The following is a 24,216-nucleotide window of genomic DNA, read 5'->3' on the forward strand; positions in this document are numbered from 1 at the left end:
TGCTGGATAGACCCAGCTGGGTGTTCAGCAGAGATGCTCCTGATTTTGATTGATAGTTGCTTGGACTACAGATAAGCATAACACCATAACAACTTGCATAGTTCTGGCATAGAACAGACAACAAACCTCCAGACACAACTGTAACTGAGGAATTAAAGGCAGATACGAAATCTTCATGAATGCAAAATTGAAGAGAAAAAGCAATTTAGCAGGGCATGGAAGTGCAAACCCCACTCACAATATTTATCCTCCTTATTCCACTCTAAAGTAATTTGGGTGATCTTGCCCTTCAGTGTGCCGTGCCCAAATGTTATGCTAGCACTCCCAGCATAAGCTAGTTGTGAACCTGGTTCCAGTAATGTGCAGAGCAAGCAGCAGCTGCAGGCAGTGCAATAGAAATAAATAAAACCCTGCCTTATAATTGTGGGGGATACTTCTTTGCACACTATTTTTTTATAGTGAGACAAAATTTAGTGACACGTGTGTGACACGTAGGTATTTCATCCTTCTATTTAAAAAGGGCTTCCAGTGCAGGTACCTGTGAATTGGATTGACCTCTGCTCCTAGCCTGCAGTATGCTACTATATTCAGGGGAAAAAAAATAATTGAAAATGTCCTGGATCTAAATCTGAAGTTACTGCTTGGCCATCAAGCTTGGAAAGGCCCTCAAAGATTATTTTATCCTGCTGTGCCTAAGTAACTAGAATGGAATACCTCCCATCTCATTACTGTGATTTACCTTGAATAACCTTTGCATGTTTGCGTGTCATGGGTTGGTGATTGTCGGTCCACATATGTATTTCCAGTCGGTCAGTATATTTTCTAATGCACTACACTTAAAGCGCCCCCCAACCCCCACCCCACACCCCTACACACACACGCACGGCTGTACAGAAGATGTCCACATGAGCAGAGAGAGTGTGCTGGACTTAGCTTTCCTCCCTTGTTGTTCCTTTGGGACTGGTGGAGATGAGAAGCCTCTGGGATCAGTGTCCCCACACTGCTGGTTTTTTTCTTCTTCTTTTAAATGCCACTGAGCTTGGGAGTCTCCCACTGCTCATGTTGCCTCCCTGTTTGACTCGGTTGCTGCATCAGAAGAGGAAGAAAAACTTTGATCTTGACATGCCCTTCTTCTCTGTCCCCCTTTATGCCTTCTGCAGGAAAACCACACTGCGATCGAGTGCATCTGTGTTGTTGACAGTCCTTTCAGGGAAGAACAAATGCTTTTATCAGGTGTCTTCCCAAAACCTTTAATGCCCAGCTGAAGTCCAAGCTGTCAGAGGACAGGCCCGAGCACTGGCTCCATCACCATCCCCACACTGCTGTCAGGGTAACCTGCACACATGCTTAGAAGTTCCCTCTCCCCAGCTGGGGGGATTTAGGCCACTACTTGTTGTGGCTCTTGGGCTGAGGGATCAGCGGGGGCCTCTAGGAATGTGCCCGGGCAGCAGCTGCAGTCTCACAACTCGCTGCAGCCACATCTATAACAGCTTTGGGGGAAGGCAGGCCATGGCCCAAATTGTTTGACTTGCCCTTCACCATCCATGGGTTTGAAGATGTCCGTCCCTTGCGTCTTATCTCTCTGGGTGCTTAAATCTGTAGGGTGTATTTTCCTCATTAGTTGCGAGAACATTTTCACTGGCCAAGCGGATGTCTAGTTTAAACAATGTGGTTCCAGTCTCATGTAATCTTACTCTTTTCCCAGTTTCCCTCACCAGCTTCAGGAGTGAAATTACTCTGCAGTTTAAAAGCCTTGCCTGTAACTTAAAATGAGGAGAAACCATATTAGCATCAGATAACTCAGTGTTAATGTATAATTTCAAAATATCAAATTGGAAACCACTGTAATGATTACCTCGCACAGTGCTGTAGGCTCTGGAGACCATGGAGCGTGTCCTCTGTGGTTTGCAGCTTGCAGGGAAGAGTCTGGTGGTTCTGCAGCAGCTCCATTAAAAGCTCTCAGGTGCCATACCCGACCTGTCACTAGTGCAGTGCAAGTGTGGCTTTCATATCTCCCACTCCTTCAGCGAGAGGGCTGTTACCGTTAAACCTCATGGAGAGCCAAACGGACTTTTTGGTTCTCTGGGAGAAGCAGGTAGGTCAGCTCTTCTTCCAGGGTGCGTCAGGTGTGTCAGCTGCAGAAAAAATGGGGTTTGATACAGCTGGCATCGTTTTAGGACACTCACTAAATTGGCCTTCTTTTTCAATAAGCTGAAGTCAATAGAGGGAAAAAAAAAGGAAAGGAAGTAGAGCTTTCAAAACTGTATTTCCTACATGGTCCATCCATCAGCTATACCAAATGGTACTATAACTTATGAGAACAGGGCGATACCCTTTTCCTGTTACATCAATATTTAATGTGTGTTCTGTATGCCACCAAACAGGCCAGAGCACGTGCAGACCTGACCCTGGGGTGTTGGTGTATGCTTAGTAAATGTAGCTGACCAAACTTGTATGCCGCTTCTTTATATTTATTCCATGTTAAAAAGAGTGGGAGACAAGTACCACTTCAAAATGCACAAGTATCATCTTTTAAGTGAATTTAAGGTAGTACAATCTCATTTGCAATTGCAAATACTAAGGCTGCATTTTTCCCCTTACTCTGAAAGCCTGAAAAATCTTATTAATGTTAATGTATGGGGAAGAAGTGCTTAGCCTATTGATGCAGAGGAATGAAATCAGGAGCAAAGCACAGCTCTACGATTCATCTGCAGATTAGGGTCTGAAGCAACCATTAGATTATCAAATCTCACCCTCTAGCTAATACAGGCCAGAGAATCTCATCCACTTAATTCTGTTTTTATCCCAAGAACAGCACCAGAAAAGCAAATGCAGTACATTAACATATTGTAATGTAGGAGTATATTCAGGCATTTCTTAATTTTTTTACCCTAAAACGAGAGGCAAACAGCAGTACTGTGCTATATGATATTGCAGGAGGAGCGATTTCAGCGTTTTATCTACCTGCAGAGGAGAATTTGTATGTCTGTGTGTTTACATAGGGTTTTGTTTAGCTATTTGAAAATTATTCACTGGTAACTAACCAGTATTGAGCTGACCATTAGTTCTGTTTCTCTCTGAGGAGAGCATAAATTGAAATAAGGATTTTCTATTCTTTTTAAGAGAAAAAGTAATTTGCTTCCAAAATCTGTGTGGTCCTTGAAAACTGCTTTCTAACATCTTATTTTGGAAACTCCCTGCCATTCAGTTTTCCTGGGAAACATGAAGCACATTTCACATCTGGCTTCCCACCTCTTCAACTAGAACACAAAACTGCCCTTGAAGTTTTTGTATTATAAATATACATTGGGAGGCATTCAGGGGGATGCCACACACACACAAAAGATGAGACACACTGCCTAAAGGAGATGCACTGGGCCACTTCATGTTCTAACCATTAGCCAACATTTTATTGAACAAAGGGGCTAAAGAGATGGGATGAGGAAAGTATCAAGGAATTCAGGGAAGTGTTGGGTGGTTCTGCACAAAACACAGAAGTCCCAGGCTTGGCACATCAATGCTGTCCTGAAGAAAAAATCCTCCCACCCAAGTCTCAGGTACACCAGCCTCTTGGTGTTGCCTGTCCCACAAGAACATTTCCTCTGCAACCCACCACAGCTGAGAGGGAGGGAGGCTCTGTGCTGCTCATGTGTTGCAAAACCTTTTGCTGCCCCTTGGGCGGGCGAAACCTGGGCTCTTACGGCTTGTCTGTAACAATGCAATTTCTGTTCCCTTTCTCTCCAAAGCTCAGAAATCCTACAACTGTCTTGGTCCCTTCTTTGGGTTTGGTTTGGGTATTGCCCCTAAAGTGCATCTGGATCCTGTTCTTTGAGTCATGGCTAACTACTGGTATTGGAAGCAGAGATCTGAGCCATGGCTGCAGGAACCGAGGCTTGGTATGAACCTCCAAGCTGGTGCAGACACATGCCGAGGGTGTTATACTGGCAATGGGAAGACTGCTATAACCACAGACACCCCCACAGCAGATGTGAACAGTCTACATTGCCTCAAATGCTTCATTACAGCATCCTGTGATTCGCTCTAACCTAACTAGAAGGTATCAGATAAATACTTTGGAAAGACTCGGTGTACGGGAAGGAATCTCAGACCTGCTTCCCTGTCAAATAGGAAGGTCAATACTTGCCTAAATACTTGCCTTTGAGGCTAAACTAATTGTTGAGCATAAGGCTCTTTGAAATCCACAAGTGGTGTTAAGTAAATGTAAATGACATCACCAAAACCTTCCCCCTGTTGCTTTGATGCAATTTATTCAGAATATGTAAAAAGACATTTGTAGCAGTGAGGGTAGGGCTGCACACCAAAACACCGCGGCATGCAGACAGCTCAGGTGGCTCTGAATAGCCAAACACAGAAGCCCTGCTTTGGCACAGTCCTTTGCTTGGGCTAATATTCCCTGTTTCACACAGCAGATCATTACCTGCCTTAGCAGAAGCTCTCGCTGTTGTCGCTGGACACAGTCTGAGCAGGAGGTGGCTGGTGGAGAGAGGGTGGCCCTGTCTGCGTAGCTGCTGCGGGGGTCCCCCCTAAGACAGATTACCACCTCTGCAAAGCGTCCAGTAGCAGTGATAGTAGAAGGTTAGGGTACTATTAGCAAAACAGTAAAGGGCTGTGGGTGAACGTAGTGCTGTGTGTGTTAGAAGGCCACGCACTCTTTCCTTCTCTGTCAGTATGGCTTTAGCAGAGAGGCAAATTCATAGTTAATATTCTTCCTGCTCCTCAAATCACACCTGAGTGAATGTTCCGCTTGGGGAGTAGCAGGAATCTCCATGGGCTTCATTCTTCCTGGCAAGGTCATAGCCAAGAAACAAGCCACCATAATTAACTTCTGCAGCATGAAAGATATCAGCAGCAAGAGCCCGTGCTATTTTTATTTTGACAGATTTTCCTACTCTGGTGTCTTCCTACCCCATCTCAGCATCAAAAGGTCAGGCAGGGCCCAGCACTGCTGTAGCTGCGGGATGGACTGCGGAGCGGAGGGGAGATTTGTTTTCCAGGACTAAGAAAAGCAGTGACCACATCTCAGGGTGAGGGTGCTGTGAATACACTTACACACTTGCCACCAGGCTGTGTGAATGCTTGTGCTCCTTTGCAAAGCCCTGGACGCTTTTCCATTTAAGCAGCATGTATCAAGAAGTTTGGAGACAAAAAAAGGTTTATCTTATAGCCTAGGAACAATTTTACTCAGCCAAATTATGAACCATTCTATACAGGCAATAATCTTCTGTGCATTTATATAATAAGCAAAAAGGGAGTAAGAATTTCCAGCTGCTTGACTTACCGGTGCCTGTGCTTTCTTGGCAGTTGTCCAACACAGCAATTCTTCATCAGATTAGACGAGACCAAGTGACAGACACGTGCCGAGCAAACAGTGTATCTAGCAGGAAGCGCCGCGTGCTGACGCCCAACGATCTCAAACACCTGGTCGTGGATGAAGATCATGAAATGATCTATTGTTATGTCCCCAAAGTGGCCTGCACAAACTGGAAGAGAGTCATGATGGTTTTGACGGGAAGAGGCAAGTACAGTGATCCGATGGAAATCCCAGCCAATGAAGCCCACGTGTCTTCAAACCTGAAGACCCTCAACCAGTACAGCATCCCAGAGATCAACCACCGCTTGAAAAACTACATGAAGTTCCTCTTTGTTCGCGAGCCTTTCGAGAGACTGGTGTCAGCCTACAGGAACAAGTTCACCCAGAAGTACAACACTTCCTTCCACAAGCGATACGGCACCAAAATCGTGAGGCGCCAGAGGAAAAACGCAACCCAGGAAGCTCTGCGTAAAGGCGATGATGTGAAATTCGAAGAGTTTGTGGCGTATCTCATTGACCCGCACACCCAAAGAGAAGAGCCCTTCAATGAGCATTGGCAGACTGTGTACTCCCTCTGCCACCCTTGCCACATCCACTACGACCTCATAGGAAAATACGAAACGCTCGAAGAGGATTCAAATTACATTCTCCAGCTGGCAGGAGTAGGCAACTACCTGAAGTTCCCCACCTATGCAAAGTCTACGAGAACTACTGACGAAATGACTACAGAGTTCTTCCAGAACATCAGCTCTGAGCACCAAACGCAGCTGTATGAAGTCTACAAACTTGATTTTTTAATGTTCAATTATTCAGTGCCAAGCTACCTGAAATTGGAATGAGGGACGGGTCGGGGGGAGAGAGGGGAGAGAAAGCCTGCTTTATTTAAGATTTTTATTTGTCATAATAAATATGGAGAATGGGTTATTTTGTAAATTAATATTTTCTTTTTTTGAATGATGCTGCGAGCAGCACAGTCAAAATTATTTAAATCAACTGTAAGAAAGGACAGCTCTCTTTGCAGGGTAACAGGATTGTGACGATCTAGCTGTAGAAATGAATAATACTGCTACACTGTTTAAAAAAAAATGTTAATTGTGTTCTGGTGAATTTCATTGATCTTGCATTCCTCCGATTCTAATTAATGTTATTTATACTTATTTAAAACATGGTCTCTTGGTAGGTGTCACTTCAGCAGCAGAGATAAGGTATCATTTGGACAAAAGGAGTCTGGCTTTGAGCTTTCCTCACTTGAGCTTGTCTCTTGGTAATAATATTCTTCCATTAGCTGTTAATGCAGGTAAATATGGGAATGGTTATTGATACCACATGCTTTGAGAAGAGCAGTGAAAGTAAGTTCTTCAGAAAGTGATATTGCACTCAAGTGTACTTAAAAAAAAAAATAATTGTATCTTTCTAGCCCTGAAAAGGAAAAGTAAAACAGATGTTGATAGATTCAGGATATCTAAAACCCATGACTGAAAGAAATGTGAATGTATTCCTTGGGAAGGGAAGAGACACCATGAAATTTTGGTAAGTCCGGACTTGATGAGTTTATCAAGAATATGACCAGTCCCATCATCTCTTAATTTGAAGCCCGCCAACCCAAATGAGTCCAAATCTGTGGATTATCCATCAGAAAAAAATCAGCATTTTGAAAGTGACTGTAGAGATTTTTAAATGCCCAAAGCAATTGGCATTGACTTAATTCATATCCAGGATGGGGCTGGGGGGAGCTCTGTCCTCTGCAAGCCATGCCTCCCTAGCCGATCTTGGGATGGACAACCAAAATTGGCTCAAGAGACGCTGTTCACAGTATGTTGCTGTAAAGGATGTGGGCATATCATTTGAAAAGTCAGAAAGTCATCTTCATGTTGATCTCTAAGCATGCAAGGCAATAAAAAAGATCTCATCTTCCTACATGCTGGTTTCATGGCTTTTTCCTAGGGGGAGGAGGGAGTCTTCTATTTTTTAGTTGATGCCTAAATGCCATTGGCAAGGATGTTTCTAATTTCCAGTGGGTTAGTATTTCATCTAAGTCAGCTTTAGTGAGAGACTATATGACCTTTTTACTTAAGGTGAATGTCTCAGCAGTGGTTGTTTTGTGTCTAACAGCTCTTTGGGATGGCAGATTGTACCAGGCATAGCATACCGAGCGATAGTTTCGGGCAAGCAAGTACTAACCTATTCATGGCAAATAGATAATGAAAAAAGAGATTTCCACGTGGGTCTATTAGCAAGCTAGTGAACAGAAGGACAGGTTTCTCCAAATGTTTGCTTTAATGTGATGCAGGTGAGGTGTAAGGCCGAGCAGGCAGCAGACACCCTGCCTGGGGAGGGGTCTGTAGCCACCCCAAGCTCTCCCATCCGGGGGCGGCAGTGCCGGCAGCCAGCTGATAGGCAAAAGGAGGCAGAGGCTTAAATCAGGCTATCTGTGGGAACCTAAAATCTGTTCTAAACTTGATTGATGGTCGAGACGGAGTTTTAACTTGCCTGCGTGTCAATCTTATGATCAGAACAAACCCTTCCAAAAACTGGGGACGATTTAAATAAACTCAGCTGAAGGCAGAGCTCTTTTCACAGTAGCAGAGCCAGATCCTGGAAATGTTGTATTGTACAGTACCTGATAATATCCACTGAATTACATTAGTCTCCAGGACACACGTGTGGTTAAAGAAGACAAATAGGTTCCATCTTACCTTATTAAAAAAAAAGTCACCAAATAAATCTCAGCGAAGAACAAATTAGCATAACAAACAGCAGCTGAAGTCCTTTCACAATTGGATTTGGTCTTAGCCAGGATTCGGGTCTTTTTTTTTTTTATCATCCCTACAAATAAATCATCCATTCTGGAATGGCCTCAGTTACTATATAACTTGTTCCAAACCCGGAGTGCTGACCCCGTGGCTAGTGAAGAGCTGGCCCTGGAAGCTCTGAATTCCTGAGCAGCTGCTGAGCGCTGGCTGCTGTTTTACTTCAAAGCAGTTTTATCTCATTTAGAGTTTACGGAGCTGTTGCAAGTGCCTATCCCAGTGTGCCCTGGCTTTCTTTTGTTCGTAGATCAATGATTATATGTTTGTTACAAAAAAATAAAAATAAAAATATATCTGTCTGGGAGTAGGTTCCCCCTCTCCCCCCACCAATATTTCCTGAAAGCTATGCGTGTGCTTGTGTGGGCTTTTATCCAGCGGTGCTCATATTTTGCTCCAATGTTCTCTTCAGTTAGCTGTTAATCCCTCCAACAGAATGTGATGTGAATTTTTTCATTTAAGAAAAAAGTTGATTCCAAAAGTAAATATTTTAAAAATGGAGTGTACTCCCCCCTTTCTTTTTGTACTTTTCTCTGGCATCACCATGGGTTTATCTGTTCTGAAATACTCTCTTCGGTTTCACTGCTTTGGAGACACAAAAAGCCCTGTTTGACAGCTGTGATAGAAAAGCTTTAGGTGAGTAGCATGTTCAGGAAATCTGAGGGGTGAGCACTGCTCGAGATGGGATTTTTAGCAGCAGCTTTGGGTTTGATTACCCAGATTCTGCCTCCCCACAGAAGGATGCCCTATGGAGGGATGCTCAGCACTTGAGATGGCTTTTATGTGGACTTAAGTGGGTACTTAAAAGTCACTTGCTTTTTAGAAACCTTGATCCCAAACTACTACAAACTGTTCATTTAGTGTGTTAAATCTGGTTCGGGGTGCTGTGAATGGACTGTAGATCTGTGTTTGAAATGAAGAGCTGACGTGCTGGATATGATCATGTTATATGTGGTGAGCACGAAGCCCTCACCATGTCAGAGGAGGACCACAAATGTTAAGAAACAGCCTTTTTTTTTTTTTTGTATACTGTGTGTGTTGTTTTGAATGAGCCAAAAAATACCTCTTTCCACTGCAGCCACACAGAGTCGTTCAGAGTCGTTCCTCCTCTCAGTGAGCTGGTGGGCACCACCTGCCGTGTGGGGCAGCCCGGGAACCAGGTTGGGTTTACCCCCACCTCTTCACTGGGTTTCCCAGCCGGAGGAGAAGAGGGCCTGCTCCCGAGCTCTGCCTCCCTCCCGGGTTCTTTCTCCTGTGGCCGCATCTGGACCTGGGAGACACACAGGCAAAACGGCAGCCTCGGCAAAATGCAGATGTGCCCGTAGGGCTGTGAGGGTTGCCTAGGCAGCTGCTGTTTCAGAAGGATGTGCATTAGTTACAGTCCAGCAGTGGTGAGCACAGAGAGGACCCAGGGGGAAGGCCCTGCTCCCCGCCTCTGTCCCCAGCACCCTCAAAGCCGCTGAGTTTGAAGAGCAGTGATCCCCATCTCTGGGAATCTGGTGCCTCCCCATCATTTGGCAGGGCCAGCGCTGAGCCCAGCAGCACCTGTGGCTCCTTACCTGGCGCGATACCCACAGCTGGGGGTTCATTCCCTGCAGATGGCCCCAAGCACCTTAACCTGGAGCCCAGGCTGGATTTGGCCCCATTGGAACATGGTGGTGACTCCTGGGCAGTGGGAGGTTCCCCCAAACCTGACTTGGTCCATGCTTCAGCCTCTTCATAAACCATGTCTGTTGTCACAGAAACGTGCAAACTGCCTGAACCACGCGCTGTGTAAGACAAGGGAAATAAATAATTCACAAGCAGAAGTACTTTTAGGAGTAAATTGACCCCAGATGTTTTAGGGTTTCGCTGTAGTCTGCTGCACTTTTCAGGTACAAAAAGGGACTGTCCTTACTATTACTCTTGTTACAGAGAGTGTTATTTTCTTACATGCATGCACAATACAATGTGTACGAATAATTTAACATCGATGTGGGGTTGGATTTTTTTTTTTTTAACCTATTTGTATGCAGTAGAAGGCTTGTTGTAGAAGAGTATCTCCTCATACCTAAATATACTGTTAATAAAGAAAAAAGCTAAATTATACATTGCCAATACAAGTGTGAACTGCTCATGAATCTTTCCTTAAAAAAGCCATTCAAGCCTGATTATTTTTCTAAGTAACTTCAATTAAATTGAAGAAAGAAAGTTCCTCTCTGTGTGCTTTATTTCTGGCTCATACTTTAAGGGTGGATTTTTCAGGGTGGGATTTTTGTCTGCATAGCTTTGCTTTCTCAGAAGGGTGATTTGTGGCAGGACAAGCAGAAGACTCAAAATTATCTACAGCTGGGGAGCAGGAAAGCTGAAGTCATCTAACAACATGCCTCTCACTCCCTCCTCAAGTTCCCAGCCAGCAAGGGTGAGGGCTGCCAATTTACGACCTGTCGCATGCCCAGAAACTGTCCCACCTCAAGTGTTTAGTCAGTCCACTGACATAAACTCCAGCTATCTGGTGAGCTTTACGCCATGCACTTGCCCCCCTTCATGTGAATTCACTAACAATGGTTTTGAGTTAAACTTTTCCAGCAGTCCCCAAACGTGTGTGTTCTCATCCATGGTTTTCACTGAGGCCATGTCTAAAACCCCAAAGTAGCAACTTCCAGTTGGGCTTTGAAGACAAATAGGGTAAGGAAGTCGGCATCATAAATTACACTTGGGAAAAACATACACTCGAGCAATAGCTGCTCACCTTTGTAACTGTTGGAGGGGACGCTGGAGGTCAGCTGGGCCACCCTGCTGCTGGAGGTCACCAAGGCTGGGTCTGCCATGGTTTTGACTTACCAAGGCTTCAGTACCTGTGGGGATGGAGGGCTCAGAGCCTCTCTGCGCCTCTGTGCGACCTGTTCCAGTGCCATGCTGCCCACCCAGCAGAGATGGTTTTTCCTAGTGGCCACCTCGAGACTCCCAGTCTTTAACTTGTGTGCATCATCTGCCACTGGAAAGAAGTGTTTGGATTCACTTACTTTCTAAGTCCCCTTCAAGTAACTGTAGACTGCTACACCATCACCAGACTAAATAAACCAGATCCCTTAACATCTCCTTGTAGGTAATAGCTTTATGTCACTGAACATCTTGGTATCCCATCACTGTAACCTCTCCAGCATCTTAACATCCCTCCTGAATTGGAGAACGCCCCAAAACTGGATGCTATATTCTGGGTGCAGCCCTGCCAGTGGCAAACAGACTCTTTAATATGCCAGCCCCACTCCTCACAAGGCAGACATTATTCACAGTGAGAGCAGGAACAAACAGAAAATAGGAAATACGCTGAGTAGGTGTCATAGCACATGGTGGGGCACTGGCTATCTTTAGAGCCCAAGCCCATTCCCGCCTCAAACACCCCACTACTCTGCACTCCCTAATTAACAGGCAGAACTGCAGCACAGCATCCTGAAATCATCACCTGGCTGTGCGGTATTAAGACAACAACCTTCACATTTCAAAACATTGGTGATTTGTTTCCTCTACAATCTCAATCAGAGAGGGAGATAATTAAGAAGGTCTTGAGAAAGACCTGATCTACGTGAGCGGTTAGCCCTGCTCCAGCCACTGTGCTGATGGCTTTGCCTCCCTTGGCAGGGCCTGGATTACTTACGCTTCAAAGTGATGCAGTCCTGTTCTGGCAGAGCATGGGTCTAAGCAAGACACTGCCCTGCGTCCATCAGCTCCAGTAACACCTGCACTCATGGAGATGAAGCGCGGTGTCACACACAAACAGGAGCCAGGAGAGCTCCCCTGGCTGGGGAAGGGGGGGCAGGTGGGGCAGGGCACGCCAGGGGACCAAGCCCAGGCAAGCGGGGACCAGCAGCTGCAGAGCTCGGCTGCAGAGGGACTTAGAAAATTGCAATCACATGCACACAGAAACTTCCAGTTTTGGTAGGTAAGGGGGTGAGGAATGGCCTCTGGGCACAGCTCTTGTGTGCACAGCTTTCGGGTGATTGCCTTTGTTGCTTGCGAGATAGCGAAGAGCCTGATCCCTGGTACTGCCAGAGGGACTGACAAAATTTGCTTCAGTGGAAGGAAGCACGAGGATCTGTCTTTTGGGCAAGCCTCAATTTTTCCATTAAATACTTACAAATTTACAAAACGCCTCCCCATTGGTACCCAGCATACAGCTGCTGCCTCATGGCTGCCCCCCAGTACCTACCACCGGCTGCTGCTGTAGGACAGGAGAGCTGGTGGCAGCAGGGCTGCCCATGGCACCCCCGGGCACTGGGGAGATGGGTGTGGAGCACCTGAGGATGTGACAAAGTGGCAAGATCCTGCACAGCTGAGGTGTCCTCTCAGCCAAGCATGTGACAAGATTGTGCAAGTAAGTCCAGCGGAGGTATGCAAAGCCTGAAGAAAGCCTGTTCCCGTGGTTGTCACGTGCTCTCTGTGCAGGCAGGAGTTGCACCAACACTTCCCAACCTTCGCTTGGATGAAAATACATTTAATTTAATTTTATCGTAATTAAAAAAAAAATTAAAATCTAGGAAACTGAAAGGAAAAGGGGAAAAAAATAAACAAATGCAGCCAGCAGCAGAGTGTAAACTAGAGCATATGCTTCCCAACCCGCAGGGCTATGCTTTTCTCACTAGCTGTGTTACACATCATCACATACAAGACTCCTGGTGCCACACAAAAATATCTTGCTTTTCCAGTTGCACTTACAGTTTTGCCAAAGAATGAAAATTCTGAAAAATTAAGAGTCCAGTTTACTCTTCAGTGTGCTAAAGGACAACATAGCCAAAAGCCACCTCCCCAGATTTCATGCGAATCGATTTTTTAAAAAAATCTATGTTAAAAGAGAAAAATCAACTTTATTTTCACTATTTGCATGATGAACAGCAGGCCTTTTCCCCCGTTACTTGAAGTCTCACTTTACTGGAGTGCTCAAGCCTCTGGACTAAGACATTCACCTCACTGTCAATAAATGGCTTCTGCTGGCAAAGTCAGGGGCATTTAGGACTGAGAGTAATGACTTACTCCCGGGGGCGGGGCGGGGAGGCAGGAGGGGATAATATTTTCATTCACTTATACATTGTTAAAAGTATATTTTGCCAATATTTTATGAATATTACTGATTTTTGACACTGAAATTGATTCCTCTGTCCCTATTTTTTGAGGAAACACAGACCTGAGATAACCATTTCTTCAGGTGTTTAGTAGTATGCGTTCTATCACTATGCAACAAATGAACAGATTATGTTGGAAAATGAGACATAGCATTTCAAGCAAAATTATGTGGGTTTGAAAATCCCATTTCAGTCAGAGTTTTTAATTAAAAAACAAACAACCAGCAAGGCTGTTTTCCTCAGTAAGAGAAAAATCAATCCAAAGTTTATGCCCTCTTTTCTGTTTTTTTACTAATATATAAAGCTGTCAAGGTAACATACAGCTGGATAATAACAGTTAAGCCATTAGGCTTCAGCTTATTCTAAAAACTAGAATTATATTGTGGCAATTCATGGTGGTTTAGCTAGCAAGATGGTCTCCATGCTGTCAGCAGCTATTTGCAGCCCTGCATGAAGTCAAAACCTGCAACCCACAACAGACCTCATTTTCCTGTAAGAGCTTCTGCAAAGACAAGGTTTGGGCATTGCCTCAGCCTTTCTTAGGCTCAATTTCATTGGGCTTACCTTAGCAGTCAACTATTCTAGCTAAAAAAGGCTTAGTGTTATGTCTGAAGTAAGGGTGTTGGGTTTTTTTCTTTTAAAGTGATTGTTTGCTCTATTAATGCAATCCCTGCATATATGTTTTTACCATTTTTTGAACTTGAAGGAGATGAATGTAGGAAAAAAGGTCAAATAAGAGCAAGTAGCCATGCTATGGAGAGGCAAGTGCTGTTTGCAGAGGTGTCCAGGTACATGCTGAGACACCCGTTCAAGAAAAAACAAATATTTTCCCTCCTGGAATTATAGCTGTATGTGATTTATTAAGAAATTTGCCTTCAATTATATGGAAAGACATAATAACTCAGTCATTCTGTATTAATTTTACAATGTTCTTTGCTATTTTATCATAAAAATGTTACTGCTGTGTGTGCAATACGATTTTATGTGCAGTATGTATCATTCCTACAGCAGATGCCTTTAAAGCCTCCCATTTTCACTCAGGAAAATTTCAAAAATTAAATCGACAATTATTTTTTAATGAAAAATACCATTGAAGTCAATGGTGCAAGGATTAGAAGGAGCCACAGCTAAGTGCAATTCAGGTGAGAAATTAAGTCTGTATAACTATGGAAAAGGAATGCAGGATGGGAGGAAATTTAAGATGGAAAGTCTCGGTCTGGGGAGTTTCCTTGTGAGATACTAAGAATTAAATTAGAGGAAAGCGTTTGAGAACAGAGTGAGCTGAGTAATCTTGCTTTGCTTCTTTTAATATGTTTCAGGTTACCTGGCAAATCCTTGCCAGGGCTGTTGGAAGCTGAATAAAAATATAAATTATTCACATATAACGTTAATGAATATTTCCATGCTGGGAAATGCAGCCAGAGAAGAGTTCATAGGCTCCGTCCTTGTTCCTAAGCAAGGAGTTACACACTTGCTCAGGGGTACTGTCACGGTCCCTGTGATGGGTGTTACTGGTAACTGCTCCTGTACGATCAAATTACCAAGCAAAGTGAGCTTTTGAGGTGTGCAGAGATTTCCAGCTGGAGACAGAGATGTTAGCTTTCCCTTTAGCAGCAGATGCATTCAACCAGGTGTGCTCCTGCTTCCAAGTGAAATAACCAGCTCACATTTTTCCTTTGATCGAATAAAAAGCCTCGGGATAATTAGCTGAGAAGATGATGGTGATGATAGCTAATGGTTTCCTTCTGCATTAAGAGATCTTGCTGATGTGATCTGGATATACATCATGATATACGTGAACTGAATGCAGCCACGTGCTGCATTGCCTGATGCTTCCCCTCCTTTTCAGAGGCCGCCAGACAGCAGAGAAGCATCCCAAGCCTGGGTGTCCGACCCCCCTGCCGCTCACAGTGGTTCATTTCTATCAAGTGACCATCAGCCTGCCATGCAGAGCAAACGTGGCTCCTTGTATTTTTGTTGGCTTGAACTTGGAAATGATATATGAAAACAAATCTGTTGTGGGTGGTTGACTAAGGATCCCAGGCCATACCTCCCATTTCACAAGCGGAATTTGATTGGTGTCAGTGCTGTAACAAAGCTGGCTCTGCTCTACGGCCATTGGCACCCCCCGCGGCCCTGAGATGCAAGCACACAGACCCCCTCCCAGGTCCACAGCCAAACCAGGCTAGTCACTGACCTTGCACAGCTGCACTTGACACTGTAGCCCTCCTGCTTCTGCTCCTGAGGACTCATGCTGGAAAAAGGACTCCAGATTACCTAGGGGCTGCCAGAGGTTGCCTGTGAACAGGAGGAACCACGCTCAGAGCATACAGAGGGTGCGTGGATCTCGCCTAGTCCCCGGAGCTGTAAGCCATGCCCACCTAAAAGCAGGAGAGATGAGGAAAAAAAATAATCTCCTCTTGAGTGTAGCAGAAGCTTTCCAAATGGGTATGAGCAGGACTAAATGGATTACAAGACTTGGTCCTTATTTAGCAGGAGGCTTGACCATGAACATATGTGAGGGACACACACACAACCATGACGCAGTCAAGATAGCAGGTCAACGTAGCAGGGTATCTGCAGGCGTGCTGCAGCCCCGAAATAAATTAGGTAACTAAAAACGCACTTATGCTGAACACCTCAGTTCCATAATATGCCAGAAAACTGAGTGCAGCATTGTTAAGAGTTGGCTGAGAATCAACAATCAGAAAGGTGAACAGTTACTAGTTTTGACACATGAATATATTTTGTGAGAGGCTTCCTATGGTAATAGGACATTTCTCTGCTTCTTGTAATGAGTGCTGAAAATGTTCATGTTTGTTTCTCTTAGGTCCAGTCTGAAAACTGTACATATTCCAGAGGTATGTATACATTACTCAGTGCTCTAAGTGCATCTTCTGTATCTATTAAACATTTATGTAATGCAATATTCTCAAGTCAGAAGGACTTTAAAATATTTACAAGTCTTAATAAATGTTTTAAATGCAATTTTTGTAACATACAGCAGAACTGGACTTCCTTTGAACTGACGGGCATTTCTGCATCTTCCTGTGTCTCTAGTAAAACGTGAAAATACAGAGAACATGGACTGCAGAGGGGTCTGGCAGTTCCCATCCTGTATGAAGTCAACAAGGTGAAGGGGAACCGAAGCATCTGGCCAAGGCACCGTGCGCGGGGCACAGCGAAGGGCACGCAGCAGAGCAGGGGGAGCTCAGGGAATACCTTTGGATGGGTTACAGGAACTGTTGCATGGATGGTTTTTCTCTCCCGGTTTTCAGCCAAGTCTTACTATGTACCAGCAGCTCAGTGGGTGTCTTGGTGAGGGCTCTTCCAGCTACAGAGCTGAGGTGAAGAACCCTGCACAGCCAGTACTGTGTATTCAGCACAGTGCCAATGCTATATAGTGCCGTATTCTTTTTAATGCCAAGACGATATAGTCAGGCTTTGCTCAAAGCAAGGGATTTAGCTCTCTCTGAGGCGCAAAAGTAGTCATAGCTTATGTCAGTCTCCTGCTCAGAGCACATAACCAGACGTGGTATCTAACAGAGCTGGGTTTTATGCTCTTTGGCATGGTAACCTTACAGTGCTTTAAAGAAGTCTTTAGAAAAAAAAACCCCAGCTTTTTAATGTGGGAATAGAGCAGAGGCCAGCTGGAAATTAAACCCAGGAATGAGCTTGTCTTTTTGTATCTGAATTCACAGCATTTTAGAACTTTCATTTTGCACAAATGACATGCAGGTTTCGTAAGGGTTTTTTTCAAAGGCCTTTATGTCTTCTGTTACACAGGGGGACCACAGCTTCCATACATACGTGATAGACTTACACTACCGTAGTACTTAGTGGCCTTAATGGATTGGCTGTAAAGCAGCAGCAATGGCAATCTCAAAGCATTAAGATGAAACAAATGAGACGGGGGAGCGATCAGCCAGTCTTCAGGTATTAAATACAGAGCTGGCTCACATCTCCAAATCATCTACACTTTTGTCCACAGATTCAGATGATCTCGGTATCTGAGCTGATCTCAGTTACCTAATGTGGTCAAGCTTGACCAGCAGAAATGCTCCAACCTCCAGAGATCCTCTTCTGTTTTAAGTGAAAGCTACCATTCATTTCCCTAGAACTGGAATTAATCAGGTATGTCTAAATTTTTCTATGTAATGAGTAAAAATTGGTTCACTCTTCAAAACAATTGAAATGAAGCATGTTCTAATGTTACTCCAGAATCTTGGATACTGTCAGAGAATAAAACAATTGGTCATATCAGCACAGGGAAAAACACCTGTTTCAAAATCAAACGGGAAAAAAAGGGCTTTGGATGATCTAAAGCTAATCATGGTATCAGGATTCATAGAAAAGTAATGGGTGACTGCTTCCCAAGTATAAAACTAGCAATATTGCTCATAATTTTTGGAAAACCATTTAAAATGTCAAATTTATTAAAATGTTCTTCTACTGTAGACATTGCAAGAAGAACATTGCAACAACTTCATTAATCAAAACCAGGAGATGACAGAAAAAATTAGTAAACAGACAAAATCCTTTTTAGATCCTGTTCATGGTAAAAATTGAAATGTAAATCGGAGAACTCAAAAATATTAAATCTCAGGGAACTATTCAGAAGTCAATTATTCCCAAAGATTGGGAATATAATTCATTCAGGACACTATTTCATTTGCAAAAAGCAGATTTAAAATTATTCAAGGAAAGCACTTCCTTGACTTCTGAAGACTCTTAGCAACTCTTGAAGAGGAAACAATCCCCCAAAAGAGCAAGCTGAAGAATGCTAAGTAAAAGAAGAAGCAAATTTAAAGTATAGTTTGAATTGAGAAATAAAAGCGTACAGTATATGATGAACTATCCTGCATATTAAATAAAAAACTAGCAGGACTTGAAATCAAATTACATTTTTAGCTGCAGAGAAAGTAAAGCCCATCCAGTCCTGCCAGTGCTGAGTGACTAAGGGGTAAACTGCTGCTCTTGGGGACACATCCAGAATATGGCAACCTTGTATATTTACAAAACATGTTGATTCATAGCTTTAATTGTGAATGATTCGTGTTTTGTTAATACTAAATTCCCTGGAGTATCCATGCACAGCATGCACAATGATCAAATTTTCTTTGAATTTAACAGAAAGACTTTCCTTTATGTCTATCAGAAGGAGGCTTTAATGACAAAACATGCCTCTCTACTAGTTATTCCTCCCCACTTTTATAGACACAAAGCTGGTTTTTTGAGTACGTATGGGAACGTGATAATCCAAAAGATAATTGAACAACAGACTGACTTGACTAGGAATGGATCAGAGAACACAATTAAAACCATGTATTGTATCACAGAAAACCTAGCCTGAAATAGAAAAAAAAAATCCTACTAAGGGACTTCATATTGCTTCCAGTACCTTCGGTACTATTTTTAAACATTGTCTCACTTATTTTAAAACAGGTTGTAATTTAATTACCATATTCTATTGCCATTTTCTGCACCTCTAAAGAGACTATCTCCTTTGCAATAGCAATTTTGCTATTATAATAAGGAATTTCAAACACTTCATAGAATGCTTATGCTACTGTTGCCTGATGTGTATTCTGAGTTATTCTTGGACTTAAGAGAGCTTTTCATGATGCTCAGAACTGAAGTGAAATAGCAAATCCATTAAAACAATGATAGGTCTTACTTTGAGTCCTGATTCTGCAAACTATTCTGCATTTATAAAGCTTTAATCCTCATGCTGTTTTAATTTTTGAAAAGTCTAATTTAGTTGGCAAATTGTAAAAAGAAGTGAAATTAATTTGCTGCTCGCCAGTTTCTCATCAGCATTCTAAAAGTCCCAGTGAAATTAATATATTAAGCCTGGGAGTGGAAGAGGATATTGCAAATTTAAACATCACAGATTAAGGCAAGAGGTACAGTGATGCTATAAAACTCAAAATATTGATCTAAATATATTAAAAGAAGAATCATCCCCTATATCAAACAGCATAATAAAGCAGTGGAACTATCCCGGCTACTGAATCACTCTAAAAATAAGCTGGAGTAATTCAGTAACTCACTTGAATGGAAAGATCATTTCAAAGCACACAGAAAAAGAAAATAGAACACCTATGGTATGAAATGCTTCTGACTCCAAATTTTAAAGCTGCATTTAGTTGGAGTTTAACAAATGAGATTGTCCCCTTTCATGCATGCTCACAGAACAATTGAGATAGTCACAAAATCCTCCGGAATGGCAAATGATACCCAATTCAAATAACCTGCCCCTACTTCTATTTACCCTAGAGATATTTCAGAAGTAGAGAAAAAAAGGAGATGGTAAGAATAGACAAAGAGCATTTCAACAGTTACTTAGCACCAGGTTACAAATAACTCATAAAGGCAAAGCAACTGGAGCCTCTGGCTAGCGTCTAGCCCATCAGCAGAAGGAAAATGCCATGAGAAGTTGCAGGTGGAGCTTTAAGATGACCTGCAGCTTAAATGAGTTGAATGAGCTGAGATGAACAAGAGTCAAAGAAAATGCTACATGTTGACACAAAAACAAGTAGACGTGAATCAGCCACAGCCCTACTTAGGCTAGAAATTATAAAGGAAGGTTTGAAAGAATCTTCTAGCAGGTGAAAAGGAGGAAAATGCTTAATGAATTTTAATACAAAGAGTGATCATTTTATCTGCAAGATTACAAAAGATGGCTGCTTTGATAACAAGAGGCAAAACAACATCTCAGGATGTCCCTTTCAATTGTATGCTTTGAACAGTACAAAAAGCACACAATTTGTCTTTAACAGAATTTTTTGTCACATTTCTTACCCACACATACGGTGAAATAATTGACTATTACTGGGATGTATTAAAAAAATCAGGTTGATGGAATACTGTCAAGAAGTTGACTTGAGTTAAAACTGGTTTAGGGAGCACAGGTTTTGAACAGACGACAGACTCTCTGGTATCCAAGTACTCTTTCATGAATTCTCCATATTATCCTCACGGCTGGAATAATATGCCTCCACCAAACTTGGTGGTAAGAGCTTTTTACCTTCATAACGCTAGGTAGCACAGTTAGCAAGCTCCTAAGTTTGAAAAATGCTCCTTCCACATAGGAATCAAACCCCTTTCCACACATAGATTATTTACTCCTTGCTCTTCCATACGTCAAGGTTTTCTCTCCGTTACCAATGTCATACTTCTTTCCCCACTCAAAGTCCTCTCTAAACATATCTTACAGAAAGCATTCTTTTTTTTTTTTCTCCTCTCTTCCACCATTCCCCAAAATATCTCTTCTTCCACCTCTTCCCCAACTCCTTTCAGTACAAGTTACATTTTTCTTCCCTTCCTGAAAAATAAGTTTGGCTGTGCCTTTTTGTTCTTTTCTCCAAGTAACTTCCTTCTGTTTGCCCCTGCCTCTCATAATGAAAGCTTGCACATCTTTCTTTCCCACAATATGGATTTTGGTCTTTTAACCATGCAATGAACTTCCCCCCTTGGGAAATATCAAATTTTCCCATCACACTTTTCTATCACTTATTGTTTCCATGCCCAGATTATTCCAGTCTGTCAGCATATTTCCCTTTGTCAAATTTCACTGAATTTGTCCTGCTTAGCACTTCTTCCTTAATTCCATGATTTAAACACTCACCCACTTGTTCATCAGACTGTACCAACAGTTGTTGATAGTTTACTGGGAAAATGTTTAAGACACTAAGGACACTGTTATGACCAAATACTACAATGCCCTCATGCATCAGATAAGAATAGATCACAAGTATCTCAAGAAATTTTAATTTTTAAGAATCTTGCATTTAATTTGAAAAGGATCTTAAAATCCATCAACTCTTATGAGAAAAGTACTTGAAATGGCGGCTTAGTTGGTTCACACGGCAGTTCTACCAGAATAAAAAAATTTACCATCTATATCTGTACAAAAAATAACCATTATTGAAAAGAAAAAATACATATATTCTATTTTAAATTATTTAATAGGAGTATTTCCCGCAATGTTACATACAAGAAACTATTTTAAATAACATTAATACAAACTAAGAAAAGTCAGAGAACCTGAAGTTAGAAAGATTTAATCTTTCTCTCACATAATAAAAGACATAATACATACAATTCATTCAAACAACTGTATTATCATAACTGTAAGAAAAAGCTTAAATAAAAGTTTTCAAATGAGGGAGCTAAAAGTCAGGCATCTAAATCCATGTGTAGGCACTGAATAGCTGGTTTAATTTTCAGAACTGCAAACACTTTTGACTTCCACAGAGTTTAAGGTGACCGACACCTATAGTAGTCCCATTAACTCTTATCCACATAATTTAATTCATCTGAGTAGGTCCATTAAATTAAAAGGGAAGATTTATATGCATAAACCACATAACTAATGTTTACAGAGTTACAACATATCCTGATACATGGTTTTAGTTGTCTAATTTAAATCTCAAAATTTAAAACTTTCAATCACAACATTTAAAATATGAGTTGTTTTTTTAATTATGCATTTAGGACATATGCTATAGTATTTAAAAACATATGGCATGAGGAACTCCCACTAGATTTTAAAACAGAGCAATTAGTACATTTTTTCAAAAATGGCAACCAGAGTCCTCATGATGAATGTATTATTCAAAATATTGAGGTATACCAATAACAGAAATCATTCAGAAGCATTTTCCTTATTGACCATATTACTTCCACAGTTTGAAAGCAGAAATCCTGTTAGAAGAGACTTCTGCTTAGAAATGGATGAAATCGATAGCTCTAGAATTTTAGAAGTTTATGTAACTTCCAAGTGCCTAAAAAAGAAATATAATCCATTATACCCCAAGTTTTAATCAGGGCTCAGTATTTATACTCGAATCAACACCTCTAAATACTTCATTAAAATCAGGATACTGGCAATCACAACACCATTAATATCAGTTTGTTAAACATCTTTTCAGTTGCTAAATGAAAATACACTTTCCCACACAAGGAGTTTTAATCATTCACCCATTATTATCGATCAGGTCAGTGACACATTATTTGTCTTTACTAGGCTCATTATTTGTCTTTACTAGGCTCTTGTTCTAATAAATCACAACAGCAAAATAATTAGGTTGCTCTTTTTAGCACAAGGAAAATGGGCTTGCTCCTGCAGACACTTTTCAAGTGTCTAATTTTATAAATGCTGATGGTCATATTAGTACACATAAAATAAACCTTGCGACAAAGTGTTTAGACAATCAGGGTTCAAATCACCATAACACTTATTACTGATAGCAAGTCTGCAATGGTTGGAGAGCCACAGCACCGAAATTGCAAGACAGGAACGTAACATCAACTAACGTCTATGAAACTGAATTCCTCTGAGGTCTACTAACCACCTCTGTGGTAAAATGAAAATATATACCCACTTTGTTCCTGGGAGAGAAAGACAAGGCAAGCCACTGACTGGGTCTTACCCTTTTCTTTGTCACCACTGAATGAGCAATTAGAGATTGTTCTGGTTCGCAATACAGTCAAGGAACTGTTCTTTTAAAAGACCAGATCTTTTAAAAATTAAGCTTGATAAAGGATTGATCTGCCCTTCATTATGTCTACTCAGATTTCTTCAGCTAGCAGCAATCCACCTTGGTTTCAAAGTAAAGGTCTCAAGTATCCTTCTAGTTCCATCCTTTTTTTTTTTTTTAAGAAACCAACCAAACTAAAATCATTAAGGCTCTTTTATATCTGCGTCAACTTGATTTACTTATACCAAATGGAACAATCACTTTTAGGACCTTCAAGTGGAATGATTGGTCTTGTCAATATTCCAGGAAAAGTCATCGTATCTCGTATCCATTGGAACAATTAGTCTCCGACATCTCCATCTCTGTCACCTATGAGCCACAGAAAATGAAAACCTACAGCTAATAAGGCAGTTCCAAGCAGATCTCCCAGTGCAGTAAGATAAGGGATAGAAAAACTGTCAGGATCTTTTCCTTTTTTCCAGAAATGGTGCACCATCCAGTCAGCAATCCATAACAGAGTAAACACCTACACAACATCAAACAAAATCTGGATTATTATCATATAAATTACATTGAAAGGAAGTCAACAGCCAAGATTCTTGGCTCCTTAATATGCAGCACTAATATATACAACTGCATTTGAAAAATATAAATAATTAATACAAATAAAATTCAGACTAAAACTCCCCACAACTAGAGACAGGGACACTTAGCCAACTTCTCTCAGTCAATCACATGCACAGGTGGAAGGAACACCTCATTGACACCATTCTTCACCCAGTCCGTGCTTGAGGACTTATGAAAACGGCAAGAAAAAGCAAAAACCCCAGCCAAACATGCAAATGTACCTCTACACAAGACATCATTCTGTACAGCAAGAGCACAGGTGAGGGTTCAAGATTATTCCGAACTGACTGACGCTCCCCCAGATAAAAACACTCAACCCAGGAGTAACTCTAGTTTTCATGGGTCTAGAACTGGACCTGAATCTGACCTTTATATCACAGACGTGATATAAAGAATACTGGGTCAGATTAGGAACAGTTTCATCTGAGTTGTATGAACTGCAAAAAATGGCCTAGAAGCTACTTTTATGCCGAAATACCAGCTTCAGCCCTTCTGTAGTCAGGCACACCTGCAATATATATTGTGAAATTGTCACTGCAGGCTGAATTTGTCCCAGAGTAAAAGATTTCATTCCCAACTGTGAAAGTCTGAACATTTGAGAGGTTTGATCTTAATTCCAAAGGTATGCATAATAGTTAATCCAATTTTAGAAAAGAATCTTTTTAATGTTGCACAGCTGTATCATAAGAGATTCTGCTTCAGTGGAATCATGTGGCGTGGCATGGCACAAGATGAATGGAGAAAGGACCACTAACTGAGCTTCCATTCCTTCTTGTCTCTTCTAAGGAGCTGCCTTAAGATGAAATGAACACTGTATTTTATGTATTTTTAGTTAAATCAGATCTTTAGATAGGGTAAACTTCAGA

At 41.9% G+C, this 24,216-nt stretch overlaps 2 protein-coding genes and 1 long non-coding RNA gene across 4 annotated transcripts in view; 1 reads left to right on the forward strand and 2 right to left on the reverse strand.

The window, feature by feature from the left end:
- CHST11 (carbohydrate sulfotransferase 11) overlaps positions 1 to 7,249 on the forward strand; it is a 168,844-nt gene extending 161,595 nt beyond the window's left edge. For both annotated transcript variants that reach the window (XM_055712475.1, XM_055712476.1), the window contains exon 3: positions 5,323 to 7,249. In XM_055712475.1, the coding sequence (XP_055568450.1) occupies positions 5,323 to 6,171 (849 nt within the window). In that variant the 3' untranslated portion in view covers positions 6,172 to 7,249. The remainder of the gene's footprint in view (positions 1 to 5,322) is intronic.
- LOC129736240 (uncharacterized) lies at positions 884 to 15,612 on the reverse strand. Its single transcript, XR_008732545.1, has 6 exons — positions 10,871 to 15,612; positions 9,699 to 9,908; positions 9,203 to 9,409; positions 5,300 to 5,501; positions 1,856 to 2,135; positions 884 to 1,763 (listed from the first exon to the last, which is right to left on the reverse strand). It is a non-coding gene; the product is annotated as an uncharacterized LOC129736240 (long non-coding RNA).
- A 5,577-nt stretch (positions 15,613 to 21,189) lies between these two features.
- Positions 21,190 to 24,216, reverse strand: part of SLC41A2 (solute carrier family 41 member 2) — a 58,279-nt gene continuing 55,252 nt past the window's right edge. The window contains exon 11 of the mRNA XM_055711131.1: positions 21,190 to 23,249. Within this exon, the coding sequence (XP_055567106.1) occupies positions 23,064 to 23,249 (186 nt within the window). The 3' untranslated portion in view covers positions 21,190 to 23,063. The remainder of the gene's footprint in view (positions 23,250 to 24,216) is intronic.

This window comes from Falco cherrug, chromosome 5 (genome assembly GCF_023634085.1).
Source record: "Falco cherrug isolate bFalChe1 chromosome 5, bFalChe1.pri, whole genome shotgun sequence".
NCBI classification, from domain to species: Eukaryota; Metazoa; Chordata; class Aves; order Falconiformes; family Falconidae; genus Falco; species Falco cherrug.